General features: G+C 45.0%; 1 protein-coding gene across 1 annotated transcript in view; it reads right to left on the bottom strand.

The window, feature by feature from the left end:
- Positions 1-228: 228 nt before the first annotated feature.
- LOC134910724 (putative deoxyribonuclease tatdn3-A) overlaps positions 229-18355 on the bottom strand; it is a 31379-nt gene continuing 13252 nt past the window's right edge. The window contains exons 5-10 of the mRNA XM_063919056.1: positions 10112-10174; positions 9403-9512; positions 5516-5571; positions 4652-4764; positions 3003-3083; positions 229-1136 (exon numbers count right to left, since the gene is read on the bottom strand). Coding sequence (XP_063775126.1) covers positions 993-1136; positions 3003-3083; positions 4652-4764; positions 5516-5571; positions 9403-9512; positions 10112-10174 — 567 coding nt within the window. The 3' untranslated portion in view covers positions 229-992. The remainder of the gene's footprint in view (positions 1137-3002; positions 3084-4651; positions 4765-5515; positions 5572-9402; positions 9513-10111; positions 10175-18355) is intronic.

The raw sequence follows: 18355 nt of genomic DNA, 5'->3' as shown, positions 1-18355 counted from the left end.
AACTGTAAGTTGCTGTTTTCCTGTTTGATTATTTATGTACTCTGTAATTGGGCGCAGCGGAACCCTTGTGGCGCCATATAAATAAAGGATAATAATAAATAAACCACATTCATGTAATACCAGCACTTCCTGCAGCACAACGCTTCTCATAGCTATTCCTGACCACAATCCAAATGTGCTTTTGCTTTTTGATAGTTTTTATTACAATGTTACAATTGTATACAATACTGCATAAAAAAGAAACATTACAGTAAAAGAAGGAGAACATAGCACTGTGTATGACAAAGGAATGTGCAAGATAAACAATATAGAATTCCAATCAAAATACAAATATGCTACAAAGAGGGCAGAATTATACATCAACAGAAAAAGCAAGTTGTCAATACAAAATATATCACGTGATAATGGCGCGATACTCCGACAGCCGCTAGATAATAAATGACGGAATAGAGGCGGATAGATACAGAGTCCGCCTCTACTGGTGGTTTGGAATTTGGAAAACTCCGAGTGAAGCCACGTAGCTCAGATATTGTTGACTTCACATTTCTAGCTAGGTAAGTGCACTTTTCTGCAACACCGTGGCATTGACCAAGGAGAGCCAGTGCCTATAATCTGGACCCAGGGGCTGGTGGGGCAGGGTGCCATCTGCTCCCCGGGACAGTGCAAAGTGTTCCAGGGACACCTGACTGCCGATTCCCTGTGAAAAGCTGGGCCGCTTGCTTGAGTCTGCCCCCCAGGCTGAAAGTTGCCAGCCAACCCCATCTGGACCCATAGGAGACATCCAGGTACGGGCTATACAAACTTTAGTCCTCCTCAATTATACCCAGTATGAAAATTATGGGGGGACCAAACGGGCTTTCATTCACAGCATTGTAGTACAGATTTGGCATTCAGTGAAATCTCATTACTCCAGTCCTACGTTGGGGTTTGTGATGTGGGAATCGTCAGATAATATCGCAATTAATTCTCACTGCGAGGATTCTGATGAATATTTATTGGTCCAGCTTGTGACGAATTTTCTCAAAGAGCCGCAGGGCATTGTGTGTTGTGGCTTGGCCGACGGTCTCCGGCGACAGACCCTTTACACGGGCAATGTACTCACAGGGGATGTGAATGTTCGATGGTATATTTCGCTCCTGGAATAAAATAAATAGATAATCTGTGGAACCGCAGTTTTATTACAGTGATTAAAGCAACACCTCAGTTGCAAACGTCCTAATACAGTGTCCAGGTCACTTCTGAAAAATGGGGACATTTCTAAGGATGAAGAAGTAAAACATGTGACTCGGTATCATAGCGAGGGGATCATTTAGAAATAAAGCCTAAACTTGCGCAGCACTGTAACCCATAGCAACCAATTAGATACATTGTTATTCATCTATCCCGTACTAGACCAGCGTTGAGTAGCCTATCATATGCCTAGGGCTGAATGTGCGGCCCTAAATCTCCCATAAGGACCGCATAATACACTTGGGGCCTGGTCCATAGATGTACGCTATGCCGATGTTTTCACAATTGAACGATTATCGGTAAACAGCGCGTGTCGCTACCGCAATGCACGCACACAGCAACTGAATTGCGATTACGCTCGCAGTGAGGATTCATTTGCACGTCAATGACAGTAAGCGGGCGGTTTGTGGGCGGTAACAGGGAGCGCCGGAAAGTTGGCACCCCCCACATCACTTATCCGGAACGCCCCAACATGCCAATCACTTGCTTCACAATTTCCCCACATGCCGCTCAGATGCCCCCACAAGCACAGAAACCGCCACTGGCAATAAAGTGCCTCTTGTGTTCTCAGATCCGCCACGTGCCATAAAATGCCCCCACAAGCAAACAGACCACCACTTAAAGTACCCCCCCACCACCCCACCCACTTGTCCTCAGATCCCACGTGTTCTCTAAACCTCCACCAGGTGCCACCCCAAGTTCACATGCCACCACATACCCTCCAAAAAGCTGTACAGAACTCCCCACATGCTTTCAAGACTTTGCCCAAATCCTACTCAAAGTGCCCCACACGTCCCCACTCACTAATCTCACTGACGTTAGTAAATATATGAACGTCGCCGCCAAGTGGGTCAACAGAGAATAAGCCAGAGTGGCACAGACCCGAGGGCAAGGGGTGAAGTCTCGCCAGGCCGTCTGTTGCCCAACACAGCCCCAAGACCGACCGTATCTAGTTGTTGCTCTGGGTTACGGTGCTAGACACACTTATACTGGTGTTACATAATAACCTCCTCGTCATCTCTCTTGCTGCTGATGACCAGTGAGGGGGCAACAGGTACTATACTCCTGGTGCACAGTGAATGGATGCATTTAGTCTCCGGTTCATATACATGTATTTGCCATACTACAAAAAGGATATCCTGGAGCTAGAAAAGGTTCAGAGGAGGGCGACCAAACTAATTAATGGCATGGAGACGCTTTAATACGAGGAAAGGCTTGCAAGGCTAGGCATGTTTACACTGGAAAAGAGGAGACTAAGAGGGGACATGATCAACATCTACAAATATATAAGGGGACAATACACAGAGCTTGCACAGGACCTGTTTTTGGTAAGATCAGCACAGAGGACACGTGAACACTCGCTTAGGTTAGAGGAGAGGAGATTCCGCACAATGCGGCGTAAAGGATTTTTCACAGTGAGGACGATACGTGTTTGGAATTCCCTGCCTGAGGAAGTTGTAATGGCGGACTCAGTCAACACCTTTAAGAATGGGTTAGATAAATTCCTAATGGATAAGGATATCCAGGGTTATGGTGCGTAGTCACACACTATAGTTACTATGAAAAGAGGAATAAAACACAACGGCTGACATCAGCATCAGTCAAAATTAGTCCAAAAATAATCCTGCATAGGAGACCACAAATAGGTTGAATTCAATGAACAAATTGTCTTTTTTCAATCTTAGATACTATGTTACTATGTTAATTACAGCTGACATCTGTGCGGTCTCCAGCGTAAGCCGCCACCTATATGTCGCCAGCAATCGCTGTACCTGCGCGTTCGGTCCCAGTGCTGGGGAATCCGTCTCCAAACAGATGTTCTCCAGGGGGATCTGTCTTATTAACTTTTCTCTCTGGAATTCAGTAAAAACAATGAAGAATGAAGAGGTTATAGCGTTCTAACTCTGAATCACCCCTTAGACGCTGAACCACTCACTTTGAAGGCCATACAGAAGATCTGCCCCTGCCAGGATACTGGAGCGACCGATGGTGGCGTTTAAGGATGCGCTAGGTGGTATGACAGTATGTATGGATGCTGACAGGGTTATGGTATAATAGGTCGACACCAAATGGTCGACATGTGAAAAAAGATGACAAATGAAAAAGGTCGATATGAGTTTTTTTGTGGAAAATTTTAGCTTTCAACACATGGAACCCCAATTAGTGTTCCACTGTGCTTGCCATGCTTCGAGCAAGGTTACCCTTCCCAACTGTAGTCCACGTGGATGGTAAAGTATGAAAACGTTGAAAAAAAAAATGCAAAAAAAACTCGTGTCGACCATATGCTGTGTCGACCATTTCTTGTCGAGCTATTGACTGTTGACCTTTTGATTGTTGACCTATGATCCGGATACCAGCTGACAGTGGGCGCCTCAGGCCTTGCACAGTCAGGCGCACGGATATACGTCAGGGAAGGGCTCTGCAGGGCATTTGCATAGCGTCGCAGATGGGCGGCCGACAATAGACTCAGCCTCAGACGCGTTTGCACCCTCCACTGAATCAGGCCTTTATCCTATAATGGAACCATGTGAGAATAGTGAGACCGAGAGATGCAGAGTTAGAGGAAAACACAGATAGATGTGAGTCAGTGTTCTGGGCCGGTGGGCCGGGTGGGGAGGGGGGGGGGGGGGGGTGACGGACCTCCAGACCTCTAGGAGTATACAGTGGGAGTAGGGGGAGATTCTGGGTGTATGAGAGCTTGATGTAAGAGACAGGGGAGAGAGAGAGTTCAGAAAACCTGACCTGTCAAATAGCAAGTTCTACCCAGAGTTACCCAAGTGGGGCAGCTTGCTGGCTGTGTGACAGTAAGGACAACATACTAGGGACGGCCATTAGAAGGGTGACGTCCAATGATTCCATTATTGGCGCCATCATTACCATTAGAAAGTTCCAGCCATTGTTGGTACACTTGTGCGCATACGCAAATAACAGATCAGGTCTGCGCACTGCGCAGAGTATTACTGCAGTGCCTCGCCCTGTGGTGTGTGACATCACCAAACATCGGGGGAAATGCACAATCAAATGCCAAAACCATCACAGACAGGGTGACAACACTGAACAATCGGTTGTCGATGGTCATCCCTGTTACATACAGAGACTGGCAGTGTGGAACTGAGAGGTAAGGAGTAAATACCAAGACGGAGAGAGTGTCAGCTCTTGTGGTCATTTATGTAAGCCGCTGCCTTTTGTACACATATGCTGTAATCAGAAATGCGCTATCGGAGAGACTGGTTTAGCGTTTATATCTGTTGCCAGTTTCAAATGATCAATCACAGACGCCGATGATCGGTGGCTGGAGAATCCACCCGTTAGTAAATATATCCCAGGTTGTGGTCAGCGGGTTTGTAAAGAGGAAATCATCCAAGCGCGTTACATACAGCTATGGTTAGCGGGTCAGGAGTCTTGGTCACTGGTATCTTACCTGATTATTTTTTGCCACGGCGGGGGGAAAGGAGAAGAAGTACCCCGCCTGCACCCCCTCCAAGGCGGCTGATGGGCGGCCAGCAAAATTATGCAGCAAGACTTTCTCTGCACCTGAAATGGTTAAACTTGATTTTATTAAAGGGTAACGTTGATATTGATGTTCCCTAGTTTAAATAACACCTGATATGGGTGTGGGATATAACGTCAACATGTGTTATGTCGACACCATAATGTTCAGAATATCAAAATGTAAACATGTCAACACTGAAAAATGTTCAGTATGTAAACAATATGGATGCAGACAGTCATATTTTATCCTAAGCATAATTACAGACTCTAACCCTGATTTCATGTGTCGGAATGACGACATTTCCCTAGTGTCGATAATATGAATGACAACATGTTAAATGTCGGCACTCTGACTACATCCCTCTGATACTTATAGGTCTCGCGGCTCAGACGCAGACATATACCCCAGGTGCCACTAGTCACACATCCTCTACATCTGTAATAAAGTGAACAACCTACGGCCGGCACTTATGTATCTATGGTTACAGATACCGGTAATAAAAGCTGGTTATTATTATTATATAAGAGTCGGCACAGTATCAGGGGATATTATTACAGTACGTTGCAGTAGCCAGCATTATAAATTCAATAGGATAACTCATTTTTCAGTGGAGTTTTCTTGTTTTTTATTTGTGCAACCTGTTTTTTGGCTGCTGTGTGAAAGGGAGCAGATCCCTGCAATCACCTATAGCTAATACGCACATCACAGCCTTCTCCTCTGGAGCACATGGTGTAATTGCGCCATATATACAACTGAGGAACAATAATTAGATGGTAATTACAAAGTTCATACCTTGCTCCCTGAGGAAAGCTATAGTCTGTCTCCCAGCTGAACGGGAATGGACGTTTCTGCCAATGGAAAAACATAAATCTCAGGAATCACAAGATTATATTCCAGGAGCCATATACTTTTCAGCTTAGTTTCTGAACTCCGGCGGCGCCGAGAAACAATTACACAATCTCACATAGATATCTGTAATCACTCGTTACTAATTGTCAATGTAGGCTTACCGTACTATCGTATAAACCAGGACACAAATAAATTACACAGGTTCTGTGGCAATCATAGATTCTACGGAATGAGGTAAACAGTTGAAGCAACAGGTGACGTTATTATATATATATATATATATATATATATATATGTAAAAACAGAGATTATTACTGCGCCACATGCGATAAACAGATATGTTGTATGATGACTGGCTAATAAGACACTCCCCTACACCACTAATGGGGAGTCGGCTGTTTCCCTCAAATGGATACAGGGGTGGTAATTCCCTGAAACTAATGTAGGAACAAGGGGGGATGAGGGATAAACAGCGACCAAGGTGTCAATAAAAAGTGGGTTTGCCAGTTAAAATATTAAAAATGTATTTATTAAATTAGCATAAAAGAGACACACAAAAAAATGGGAACAACAATATATACACAACCGAACTAAAAGCACTTAAATGAATACATGCACTTAATAAATAAATTTTTCCTTATCTTAGAATGAGGTAGGTACAGGTCAATTTATTTATTAAGTGCATGTATTCATGTAAGTGCTTTTAGTTCGGTTGTGTATATATTGTTGTTCCCATTTTTTTGTGTGTCTCTTTTATGCTAATTTAATAAATACATTTTTAATATTTTAACTGGCAAACCCACTTTTTATTGACACCTTGGTCGCTGTTTATCCCTCATCCCCCCTTGTTCATATATATATATATATATATATATATATATACACATATATATCTATATCTATATCACAATTAGCGTGGTGTTCAATCGCAGGCCCCTTTTAGAGTGCGGAGACTGTAGTGATTATTTGGAACCCATACAGAGGCCATTTTGTTGCTTGCGTGTAGTTGTGACTAGCGATTCTAAGTGCAGCAATCTCTACCTGCCTGCCAGTCTGCAGCCAGACAGTGAATGACTGTCAGCTTGCTGATTGGTGGATGGTTGGAGTTATCCACCAGTCAGCGGTCTCTCACAGCCAGCAGTGTGAGCAGACTTTCTGTTCTCCTCAGCAGTCATTCACTGAGTTTCCTGTTGTGAATCCTTGTTCTCGTCTTGTTCTAAGTATCCCTGGTTCCAGCCCAGTATCCAGCGCCACCCGTAGCAGTCCGGTGTTCAGTCCTAGTACCACTGGATTCATCCCAGTATCCAGCACCAACGGTGTCAGCCCGATGTTCAGTCAAAGTACCACTGGTACTTTTGCCTGAAATAGCCTGCGGCAAACCAAGAAACACACTGTTGGTGCTATTTTGCAGAAAGGTTATGGATTACTGATCTTTCTTAACAAGAGCTGTAACCACAGAAACTGTAACGCACTGTGGGGGTAATTCAGAGTTGATCGCAGCAGCAAATTTGTTAGCAGTTGGGCAAAACCATGTGCACTGCAGGGGGAGGGGGGGCAGATGTAACATGTGCAGAGAGAGTTAGATTCGGGTGGGTTATATTGTTTCTGTGCAGGGTAAATACTGGCTGCTTTAATTTTACACTGCAATTTAGATTTCAGTTTGACCACACCCCACCCAAATCTAACTCTCTCTGCACATGTTACATCTGCCCCCCCCCCCCCCCCCCCTCCCCTCCCCTGCGGTGCAGCATAATTTTGCCCAACTTCTAACAAATTTGTTGCTGCAATCAACTCTGAATCACCCCCTGTGTGCGTGCCTGCAGCAGAGATTGTTAAGGAGAGTCAGTTCTTTAAACCCACAAGCTGTTGTATAAGTATCAGGAGTTATTCCAGTAGTAAAACCAGCATTACATTTTTATAGGTATGAAAAAATCACTTTTGATCAGTGTTACCTTTATAACGTATAACACTTTTACCTCTAGAGTTCAGAGGGTACAGTCGCCAGGAGCAACAAGATGTTACAGCAAGATAATCGTAGAAGCTCATTTCAAACATGGTGCCTTGTGGATGGATATCTTGTTGGAAATGGACCAGTAGTTCCTATTCCCAGTGTCCACTTTTATTAATGCACCCGCTGGGCCTGATTGTGAGTCAGACATAGAGGTGATATCGGACAGAATGGAGCAATGTTTTTTGTTTGTGCAGGTGTCTGAGTGGCAGCGGGCACGCTCCCCGGTTTTGAACAGAGAGGCGCAGTACGGATTTGGATGTATGGTGTGAGATACTGTATGTAAGGGGCATTCCTGGGCGGTAACAGGGGGGTGGCTAAAATGATGAATGGAGATGATCCATGTTATGGGAGTGCCACGGCGTGTCGCTGGAGCCGGTAGTGTACAAAGCAGCTGAACCGCTCACACCGCACCAATCGACAGCAGGAGTCTTGCACATTTGGACGCACGGATGTATACCAGGGAAGGGCCCTGTACCGGCATTGCATTACGACGCAGGCGCAACTTGGTCCATGTCTAACTCACAATCAGGCCCGGTATGTCCTGAGTACTGATGCATCCCTCTCCTCAGGGACAGAACATTCATCAGGCAGAACCCAAACAGTCATCATGATAGGTTCTGCCTGGAGCAGAGAGGAGGCACGACGCTGCTTTTTTTCCGTATAATACTGTTTCGCAATCAGATCTTTATAAGGCAGAGGTGTATGACCGGTTCCCATATAATCTAATTGCCGCAATTATGTTTATTTGTTTGTTGTCATCCGGGTAAAGGGTAATACACCCATGAGATGACACCACCCAGGATCTCCCATCACTTTTCCACCAACTTTCTTATACCGCCTGTCCGATCCAACAGCGCCTTTGTGCATACACTGTGCCACCCATTTGCTTTAGGGGTTTTCTGAACTTTTGGCACAGGCACGGTTGCAAATAATCGCACAACTAATTTGGCATGACACGCGATACAGAATCAGGCCATGTATATTTATTAAGGCTGGTCAGGTGACTGATCACATGATACAGACATGGAAGCCCTCTGGTTAGGCTGGCTCTGGGACTCCTACCAACCAATCACAATAATGTGATGCTGCAGGAGGCGGGCTTTCTGATTAACACTAAAGAAGGAGCGCCGACACGTTGTCCTGGAGAGATACTCTGATGTGCAGTAGTTTAAATGATGCATAATAGCAAATGGATTTTTTGTACATAAACCAAACCTAACTACTCCCCCAAAACAGCCGGGAGGCCCCCAAAAATGCCCACTTCCCAAGTTTGATTGTAGAGTGAAGTGGGCGGAACAAACAGCCAATGACACAATTTGTGTTGGATCACATCAACGTGACCACACCCCGCTCCCAAATGCCAGTAATCGTGGAATTCTCTCTAATGGAGGCGGGGCAACAATGACACAATCACATCACCCGCCCCCTGCTCCACCTACTTCTGCAATGCCATGTTTCACCGCAGTGCCAACCTGGCTGCCCCCTTCCAGAGGTTGGCAAGCATAAAGTAAACGTTTTACAGCAAGGGTGCAGTTCAAATGGGTCTGTGACATATGCCGGTTCCTGTGCTACTGTCGCCGCTGCAGGAAGCATCGCGATCTCTACGTGTGGACATAAATGCACCATTATTACAAGTGCTATTGTGTCTTACAGCTACCCACTGCGACCATTCTGCCTCAGCCCCATACTGTGCCGGTCTCTCCTGTATACTGGGAACCTTTTGTATTAATGCCTGTTCTCACTGCACTCATACCCTTGTACTCTGCATTTACACTGCATACTGTCGTGGTGTAGTTACAAACTGCCGCTGCATACTGACACAGGTAGGCCCAGTCGCTTTGCGATGTCCAGCTGCATCTGTAAAACCTTCAGTTGCTCCTCTCTGTCTGCAGAGGTGGGGGTCAGCCAGGGGGTGAAGTCTAGCCCAACCTGAATGAGGACAGAAATGAAACAAGGAAAGAGTATACAGCAGTGACAGGTATATAGCGGAGGATGTCACAGTGAATACAAAGCTCAGTAGCCTCCCTTCCTACTACATCATGTGCCGTGTGACTGTGGTTGCCATGGAATCTTATGGCTCTTGAGCTTATTAACATCTCATAAACAGATAAGGACACATATGAGTAATATGTTTGGTCAGATGGTGGATAGGTGTGTATTGGGGGGGGGGGGGGGAATGTTGGTGAGTGGGTTGGGTCTTACTTTTTCCTCTTCCCATCTGCCATTCTGGTGGGTTCCGATGTGAGGTTCGCACAATTGGGTAGGGATTATTCTCTTAGTACATACAGTTGTGTGAACATATGTAGGCACCCTTTGTTATCTCAAATGTTTCAAAGAATCTGTAAGAGAACAAGCTGACGTGGCCTATTCATGGTATTATTGGAAATGAAGCGCAGACATAACTGTCCCATGTTGCTGGGTAGAATTATTCGCTAGTGCGCCGGTAACTATTGCAGACCTTATGACACATGTGATGTGAACCCTACATTTTCCTGTGCATTCACTTTTCCAAACGATTCCAGCCTCACCTCTCCTATAGCGACGAGGTGGTCTCTGTACTTGTCAAACTGTGAGAGGGCGGGTTCCAAATCCTCCATAACAAAAACAATAAGAGTCAGTTACACAAAGTACATGAGTGACAGGTGCAAAATGTGATAAATGCACAAACACAAAAGGGAGAACTCTAACCGGCGAGGCACTCTAACCTGAAACATGAACTCTAACCTGAGAGGCATTCTAACCTCAAACATGAACCCTAACCTGAGAGGCACTCTAACCTCAAACATGAACCCTAACCTGAGAGGCCTTCTAACCTCAAACATGATCTCTAACCTGAAAGGCACTCTACCCTGAAACATGACCTCTAACCTGAGAGGCACTCTAAACTCAAATATGATCTCTAATCTGCGAGGAACTCTATCCTCAAACATGAACCCTAACCTGAGAGGCACTCTAACCTCAAACATGAACCCTAACCGGAGAGGCACCCTAACCTCAAACATGAACCCTAACCTGAGAGGCACTCTAACCTCAAATATGATCTCTAACCTGAGAGGCACTCTAACCTCAAACATGAACTCTAACCTGAGAGGCACTCTAACCTCAAACATGAACCCTAACCTGAGAGGCACTCTAAACTTAAATATGATCTCTAATCTGCGAGGCACTCTATCCTCAACATGAACCCTAACCTGAGAGGCACTCTAACCTCAAATATGATCTCTAACCTGAGAGGCACTCTAACCTCAAATATGATCTCTAACCTGAGAGGCACTCTAACCTCAAACATGAACTCTAACCTGAGAAGCACTCTAACCTCAAATATGAACCCTAACCTGAGAGGCACTCTAACCTCAAACATGATCTCTAATCTGCGAGGCACTCTATCCTCAAACATGAACCCTAACCTGAGAGGCATCTGAGAGGCATTCTAACCTCAAATATGATCTCTAATCTGCAAGGCACTCTATCCTCAAACATGAACCCTAACCTGAGAGACACTCTAACCTCAAATTTGATCTCTAACCTGAGAGGCACTCTAACCTCAAACATGAACTCTAACCTGAGAGGCACTCTATCCTCAAACATGAACCCTAACCTGAGAGACACTCTAACCTCAAATATGATCTCTAACCTGAGAGGCACTCTAACCTCAAACATGAACCCCAACCTGAGAGGCACTCTAACCTCAAATATGAACCCTAACCTGCGAGGCACCCTAACCTCAAGCATGAACCCTAACCTGAGAGGCACTCTAACCTCAAACATGAACCCTAACCTGAGAGGCACTCTAACCTCAAATATGAACTCTAACCTGAGAGGCACTCTAACCTCAAATATGAACCCTAACCTGAGAGACACTCTAACCTCAAACATGAACTCTAACCTGAGAAGCACTCTAACCTCAAACATGAACCCTAACCTGAGAGGCACTCTAACCTCAAACATGATCTCTAATCTGCGAGGCACTCTAACCTGAGAGGCATCCGAGAGGCAGTCTAACCTCAAATATGATCTCTAATCTGCAAGGCACTCTATCCTCAAACATGAACCCTAACCTGAGAGACACTCTAACCTCAAATATGATCTCTAACCTGAGAGGCACTCTAACCTCAAACATGAACTCTAACCTGAGAGGCACTCTAACCTCAAACATGATCTCTAACCTGAGAGGCACTCTAACCTCAAACATGAACCCCAAACTGAGAGGCACTCTAACCTCAAATATGAACTCTAACCTGCGAGGCACCCTAACCTCAAACATGAACCCTAACCTGAGAGGCACTCTAACCTGAGAGACACTCTAACCTCAAATATGATCTCTAACCTGAGAGGCACTCTATCCTCAAACATGAACCCTAACCTGAGAGACACTCTAACCTCAAATATGATCTCTAACCTGAGAGGTACTCTAACCTCAAACATGAACCCCAACCTGAGAGGCACTCTAACCTCAAACATGATCTCTAACCTGAGAGGCACTCTAACCTCAAACATGAACCCCAACCTGAGAGGCACTCTAACCTCAAATATGAACTCTAACCTGCGAGGCACCCTAACCTCAAACATGAACCCTAACCTGAGAGGCACTCTAACCTCAAACATGAACCCTAACCTGAGAGGCACTCTAACCTCAAATATGAACTCTAACCTGAGAGGCACTCTAACCTCAAATATGAACCCTAACCTGAGAGGCACTCTAACCTCAAATATGAACCCTAACCTGAGAGACACTCTAACCTCAAATATGATTTCTAACCTGAGAGGCACTCTAACCTCAAACATGAACTCTAACCTGAGAAGCACTCTAACCTCAAACATGAACACTAACCTGAGAGGCACTCTAACCTCAAACATGATCTCTAATCTGCGAGGCACTCTATCCTCAAACATGAACCCTAACCTGAGAGGCATCTGAGAGGCATTCTAACCTCAAATATGATCTCTAATCTGCAAGGCACTCTATCCTCAAACATGAACCCTAACCTGAGAGACACTCTAACCTCAAATATGATCTCTAACCTGAGAGGCACTCTAACCTCAAACATGAACTCTAACCTGAGAGGCACTCTAACCTCAGACATGATCTCTAACCTGAGAGGCACTCTAACCTCAAACATGAACCCCAACCTGAGAGGCACTCTAACCTCAAACATGAACCCCAACCTGAGAGGCACTCTAACCTCAAATATGAACTCTAACCTGCAAGGCACCCTAACCTCAAACATGAACCCTAACCTGAGAGGCACTCTAACCTCAAACATGAACCCTAACCTGAGAGACACTCTAACCTCAAATATGATCTCTAACCTGAGAGGCACTCTAACCTCAAACATGAACCCTAACCTGAGAGACATCTAACCTCAAATATGATCTCTAACCTCAAACATGAACCCCAACCTGAGAGGCACTCTAACCTCAAATATGAACTCTAACCTGCGAGGCACCCTAACCTCAAACATGAACCCTAACCTGAGAGGCACTCTAACCTCAAACATGAAGCCTAACCTGAGAGGCACTCTAAACTCAAATATGAACTCTAACCTGAGAGGCACTCTAACCTCAAATATGAACCCTAACCTGAGAGGCACTCTAACCTCAAACATGAACTCTAACCTGAGAAGCACTCTAACCTCAAACATGAACCCTAACCTGAGAGGCACTCTAACCTCAAACATGAACTCTAACCTGAGAAGCACTCTAACCTCAAACATGAACCCTAACCTGAGAGGCACTCTAACCTCAAACATGATCTCTAATCTGTGAGGCACTCTAACCTGAGAGGCATCTGAGAGGCATTCTAACCTCAAATATGATCTCTAATCTGCAAGGCACTCTATCCTCAAACATGAACACTAACCTGAGAGACACTCTAACCTCAAATATGATCTCTAACCTGAGAGGCACTCTAACCTCAAACATGAACTCTAACCTGAGAGGCACTCTAACCTCAAACATGATCTCTAACCTGAGAGGCACTCTAACCTCAAACATGAACCCCAACCTGAGAGGCACTCTAACCTCAAACATGATCTCTAACCTGAGAGGCACTCTAACCTCAAACATGAACCCCAGCCTGAGAGGCACTCTAACATCAAATATGAACTCTAACCTGCGAGGCACCCTAACCTCAAACATGAACCCTAACCTGAGAGGCACTCTAACCTCAAATATGAACTCTAACCTGAGAGGCACTCTAACCTCAAATATGAACCCTAACCTGAGAGGCACTCTAACCTCAAATATGAACCCTAACCTGAGAGACACTCTAACCTCAAATATGATCTCTAACCTGAGAGGCACTCTAACCTCAAACATGAACTCTAACCTGAGAGGCACTCTAACCTCAAACATGATCTCTAACCTGAGAGGCACTCTAACCTCAAACATGAACCCCAACCTGAGAGGCAATCTAACCTCCAATATGAACTCTAACCTGCGAGGCACCCTAACCTCAAACATGAACCATAACCTGAGAGGCACTCTAACCTCAAACATGAACCCTAACCTGAGAGGCACTCTAACCTCAAATATGAACTCTAACCTGAGAGGCACTCTAACCTCAAATATGAACCCTAACCTGAGAGGCACTCTAACCTCAAATATGAACCCTAAGCTGAGAGACACTCTAACCTCAAATATGATCTCTAACCTGAGAGGCACTCTAACCTCAAACATGAACTCTAACCTGAGAAGCACTCTAACCTCAAACATGAACCCTAACCTGAGAGGCACTCTAACCTCAAACATGATCTCTAATCTGCGAGGCACTCTATCCTCAAACATGAACCCTAACCTGAGAGGCATCTGAGAGGCATTCTAACCTCAAATATGATCTCTAATCTGCAAGGCACTCTATCCTCAAACATGAACCCCAACCTGAGAGGCACTCTAACCTCAAATATGAACTCTAACCTGCGAGGCACCCTAACCTCAAACATGAACTCTAACCTGAGAAGCACTCTAACCTCAAACATGAACCCTAACCTGAGAGTCATTCTAACCTCAAATATGAACCCTAACCTGAGAGGCACTCTAACCTCAAATATGAACCCTAACCTGAGAGACACTCTAACCTCAAATATGATCTCTAACCTGAGAGGCACTCTAACCTCAAACATGAACTCTAACCTGAGAAGCACTCTAACCTCAAACATGAACCCTAACCTGAGAGGCACTCTAACCTCAAACATGAAGCCTAACCTGAGAGGCACTCTAAACTCAAATATGAACTCTAACCTGAGAGGCACTCTAACCTCAAATATGAACCCTAACCTGAGAGGCACTCTAACCTCAAACATGAACTCTAACCTGAGAAGCACTCTAACCTCAAACATGAACCCTAACCTGAGAGGCACTCTAACCTCAAACATGAACTCTAACCTGAGAAGCACTCTAACCTCAAACATGAACCCTAACCTGAGAGGCACTCTAACCTCAAACATGATCTCTAATCTGCGAGGCACTCTAACCTGAGAGGCATCTGAGAGGCATTCTAACCTCAAATATGATCTCTAATCTGCAAGGCACTCTATCCTCAAACATGAACCCTAACCTGAGAGACACTCTAACCTCAAATATGATCTCTAACCTGAGAGGCACTCTAACCTCAAACATGAACTCTAACCTGAGAGGCACTCTAACCTCAAACATGATCTCTAACCTGAGAAGCACTCTAACCTCAAACATGAACCCCAACCTGAGAGGCACTCTAACCTCAAACATGATCTCTAACCTGAGAGGCACTCTAACCTCAAACATGAACCCCAACCTGAGAGGCACTCTAACCTCAAATATGAACTCTAACCTGCGAGGCACCCTAACCTCAAACATGAACCCTAACCTGAGAGGCACTCTAACCTCAAATATGAACTCTAACCTGAGAGGCACTCTAACCTCAAATATGAACCCTAACCTGAGAGGCACTCTAATCTCAAATATGAACCCTAACCTGAGAGACACTCTAACCTCAAATATGATCTCTAACCTGAGAGGCACTCTAACCTCAAACATGAACTCTAACCTGAGAGGCACTCTAACCTCAAACATGATCTCTAACCTGAGAGGCACTCTAACCTCAAACATGAACCCCAACCTGAGAGGCACTCTAACCTCCAATATGAACTCTAACCTGCGAGGCACCCTAACCTCAAACATGAACCCTAACCTGAGAGGCACTCTAACCTCAAACATGAACCCTAACCTGAGAGGCACTCTAACATCAAATATGAACTCTAACCTGAGAGGCACTCTAACCTCAAATATGAACCCTAACCTGAGAGGCACTCTAACCTCAAATATGAACCCTAACCTGAGAGACACTCTAACCTCAAATATGATCTCTAACCTGAGAGGCACTCTAACCTCAAACATGAACTCTAACCTGAGAAGCACTCTAACCTCAAACATGAACCCTAACCTGAGAGGCACTCTAACCTCAAACATGATCTCTAATCTGCGAGGCACTCTATCCTCAAACATGAACCCTAACCTGAGAGGCATCTGAGAGGCATTCTAACCTCAAATATGATCTCTAATCTGCAAGGCACTCTATCCTCAAACATGAACCCTAACCTGAGAGACACTCTAACCTCAAATATGATCTCTAACCTGAGAGGCACTCTAACCTCAAACATGAACTGTAACCTGAGAGGCACTCTAACCTCAAACATGATCTCTAACCTGAGAGGCACTCTAACCTCAAACATGAACCCCAACCTGAGAGGCACTCTAACCTCAAATATGAACTCTAACCTGCGAGGCACCCTAACCTCAAACATGAACCCTAACCTGAGAGGCACTCTAACCTCAAACATGAACTCTAACCTGAGAAGCACTCTAACCTCAAACATGAACCCTAACCTGAGAGGCACTCTAACCTCAAACATGATCTCTAATCTGCGAGGCACTCTAACCTGAGAGGCATCTGAGAGGCATTCTAACCTCAAATATGATCTCTAATCTGCAAGGCACTCTATCCTCAAACATGAACCCTAACCTGAGAGACACTCTAACCTCAAATATGATCTCTAACCTGAGAGGCACTCTAACCTCAAACATGAACTCTAACCTGAGAGGCACTCTAACCTCAAACATGATCTCTAACCTGAGAGGCACTCTAACCTCAAACATGAACCCCAACCTGAGAGGCACTCTAACCTCAAATATGAACTCTAACCTGCGAGGCACTCTAACCTCAAACATGAACCCTAACCTGAGAGGCACTCTAACCTCAAACATGAACTCTAACCTGAGAAGCACTCTAACCTCAAACATGAACCCTAACCTGAGAGGCACTCTAACCTCAAACATGATCTCTAATCTGCGAGGCACTCTAACCTGAGAGGCATCTGAGAGGCATTCTAACCTCAAATATGATCTCTAATCTGCAAGGCACTCTATCCTCAAACATGAACCCTAACCTGAGAGACACTCTAACCTCAAATATGATCTCTAACCTGAGAGGCACTCTAACCTCAAACATGAACCCCAACCTGAGAGGCACTCTAACCTCAAACATGATCTCTAACCTGAGAGGCACTCTAACCTCAAACATGAACCCCAACCTGAGAGGCACTCTAACCTCAAATATGAACTCTAACCTGCGAGGCACCCTAACCTCAAACATGAACCCTAACCTGAGAGGCACTCTAACCTCAAATATGAACTCTAACCTGAGAGGCACTCTAACCTCAAATATGAACCCTAACCTGAGAGACACTCTAACCTCAAATATGAACCCTAACCTGAGAGACACTCTAACCTCAAATATGATCTCTAACCTGAGAGGCACTCTAACCTCAAACATGAACTCTAACCTGAGAGGCACTCTAACCTCAAACATGAACTCTAACCTGAGAGGCACTCTAACCTCAAACATGAACCCCAACCTGAGAGGCACTCTAACCTCCAATATAAACTCTAACCTGCGAGGCACCCTAACCTCAAACATGAACCCTAACCTGAGAGGCACTCTAACCTCAAACATGAACCCTAACCTGAGAGGCACTCTAACCTCAAATATGAACTCTAACCTGAGAGGCACTCTAACCTCAAATATGAACCCTAACCTGAGAGGCACTCTAACCTCAAACATGAACTCTAACCTGAGAGACACTCTAACCTCAAACATGAACTCTAACCTGAGAGGCACTCTAACCTCAAACATGATCTCTAATCTGCGAGGCACTCTATCCTCAAACATGAACCCTAACCTGAGAGGCATCTGAGAGGCATTCTAAACTCAAATATGATTTCTAATCTGCAAGGCACTCTATCCTCAAACATGAACCCTAACCTGAGAGACACTCTAACCTCAAATATGATCTCTAACCTGAGAGGCACTCTAACCTCAAACATGAACTCTAACCTGAGAGGCACTCTAACCTCAAACATGATCTCTAACCTGAGAGGCACTCTAACCTCAAACATGAACCCCAACCTGAGAGGCACTCTAACCTCAAATATGAACTCTAACCTGCGAGGCACCCTAACCTCAAACATGAACCCTAACCTGAGAGGCACTCTAACCTCAAACATGAACCCTAACCTGAGAGGTACTCTAACCTCAAATATGAACTCTAACCTGAGAGGCACTCTAACCTCAAATATGAACCCTAACCTGAGAGGCACTCTAACCTCAAATATGAACCCTAACCTGAGAGACACTCTAACCTCAAATATGATCTCTAACATGAGAGGCACTCTAACCTCAAACATGATCTCTAACCTGAGAGGCACTGTAACCTCAAACATGAACCCCAACCTGAGAG

The sequence above is a fragment of the Pseudophryne corroboree genome, chromosome 4 (genome assembly GCF_028390025.1).
Source record: "Pseudophryne corroboree isolate aPseCor3 chromosome 4, aPseCor3.hap2, whole genome shotgun sequence".
Lineage (NCBI taxonomy): Eukaryota > Metazoa > Chordata > Amphibia > Anura > Myobatrachidae > Pseudophryne > Pseudophryne corroboree.
Note: the sequence above shows the minus strand (reverse complement) of the source record. Positions and strands in the feature narration are given on the sequence as shown.